The sequence below is a fragment of the Rana temporaria genome, chromosome 1, assembly GCF_905171775.1.
Source record: "Rana temporaria chromosome 1, aRanTem1.1, whole genome shotgun sequence".
Lineage (NCBI taxonomy): Eukaryota > Metazoa > Chordata > Amphibia > Anura > Ranidae > Rana > Rana temporaria.
This window is the reverse complement of record NC_053489.1, coordinates 470,746,948-470,748,691: the sequence shown is the minus strand read 5'-3', so window position 1 is coordinate 470,748,691 and position 1,744 is coordinate 470,746,948. Positions and strand designations below refer to the sequence as shown.

At 32.8% G+C, this 1,744-nt stretch overlaps 1 protein-coding gene across 4 annotated transcripts in view; it reads right to left on the bottom strand.

Moving 5' to 3' along the window:
• Positions 1-527: 527 nt before the first annotated feature.
• Positions 528-1,744, bottom strand: part of ZGRF1 (zinc finger GRF-type containing 1) — a 181,164-nt gene continuing 179,947 nt past the window's right edge. For all 4 annotated transcript variants that reach the window (XM_040328973.1, XM_040328985.1, XM_040328974.1 and 1 more), the window contains one exon: positions 528-997. In XM_040328973.1, coding sequence (XP_040184907.1) covers positions 974-997 — 24 coding nt within the window. In that variant the 3' untranslated portion in view covers positions 528-973. The remainder of the gene's footprint in view (positions 998-1,744) is intronic.

Sequence of the window (1,744 nt, the reverse complement as noted above, 5' to 3'; positions counted from 1 at the left end):
AAAAAAAAAGAAGAAGAAAGATTCTAATATATATATGTTTATATTTATACAGAAGTTTGAAGCGCTTAATAGCCATTACATAAAAAAAACAGAAAGCGCAACTTTGCATAAAGAATACACTATCGCCACCTAGTGTATTCTGTGTAATACATTTATTTTAACACAAATTTACATAAAATAAAATACTGTACATATATACATTTACATAAACACACAAATTATATAGTCAAGACAGAATAAATTAATTAAATATTGCAGAACATTTCATTAACAGCTTTCTGAAATGATTTGATGTAATAATTAGCTCAAGGTACAATTCTGTATTTACAACATAGACATTTTCTATCTGGACAGCATTGCCTAAGGTATACCCTTTCTAAAATACATATTTTGTGACCTCACTGCTGTGGTCTCCTTACTGAAAGGGACATGAGTTTCTCAAAGCCACACCTGTACACAGGGACTGTATAAGAACCTATTAGTCAGTGCATCATTCAGATGCAATGCAGGTAGGCTACTAAAGCCCCCTCTTTTTTTTGCAGGAGAGTAGGGTGGACCAAGCATGGGATGGAATAAGTATCTATGTGGGTGATGTGAGTGGTGGCAGTAAAATTGCATTGAAATAACAGAAGGCAAATTATAACGTGAGCTAGAATTGTATGTACTGGCCTAATAATAGTCTACATTTCTTTTCACAGATTGGAACCTGGCTCAATTAATTATGCTATAAACCATCTGTTATTTACCATAATGATCAATACTATCAATCATTTGACTTATGTTCACCTATCAGTGCCCTCATTATGACTATTAACAATGATTTAAATTAGTGAATTGAGCCTTGTGTGTATGAAGGAGGTAGAGAAAATATAATAAAATCTGTTAATCTTGAATATTGCACATGATAAATCAGTTCTTAAATTTCAGTTGGAATTAAAACAATTTGAAAGAAATGTTTCTGTTTGGAAACTCCTCAGTTTGGTAAAGAGGCTTTAACCTGAAATTAACAGATATGAAAATATTAGTGCTTTCTTATGAGGGACATCACAATAAACCTAAGGAAGAAATGGAGTTACCAATCAAAATTGCATTTAACTGAATTCACTGAATCTAAAACTTAAATTATATCTGAATCATGAAGGTAACATAATTTGGCAGGGAAAAGTAACACTAATCAAAAATAATGATATTACCCCTTGCCACCACCAGACATAGTTAGCTCTATACTATGTCCAAGTAAAAATATGGTATTGCGTAGGCTTCTGTAATAAGTACAGCAAGAGCACTCCTACAAAACAAGTAGGCACAGATTGTTAAATTTGACTTTTATTATAAACAAAAAGAATCAACCTATGCAAGTGCTACACAAGCCATTTTATAATTTATTATTATTACCATCTGTATTAAGCCAATCATTTCTGTAACCACCACAAAAGCAGTATTTTGGTGTTTATTGTAGTCAATTTCTTTGATTTCATTGGGGGACACAGCTATCGGTTATTCTGAGTCAATTGGACTATAATGCCCCCTACAAGAGTATTTGGAGACAAATAAAAAAGCTGTTGTCCCGCCAGGTATAACCCCTCCCACTCCCAGCATGCTCTAGCGTTGTAGAAAAGTAGTACTTAGGAGTAGATCACAAAAACAGAATGGGAGGACCTGTGTGAACTCCATGAAACAGATTTTGCAGTAAGTACAAAAATACTATTTTCATGATTATTCATAAGAATGTATATTCATATTA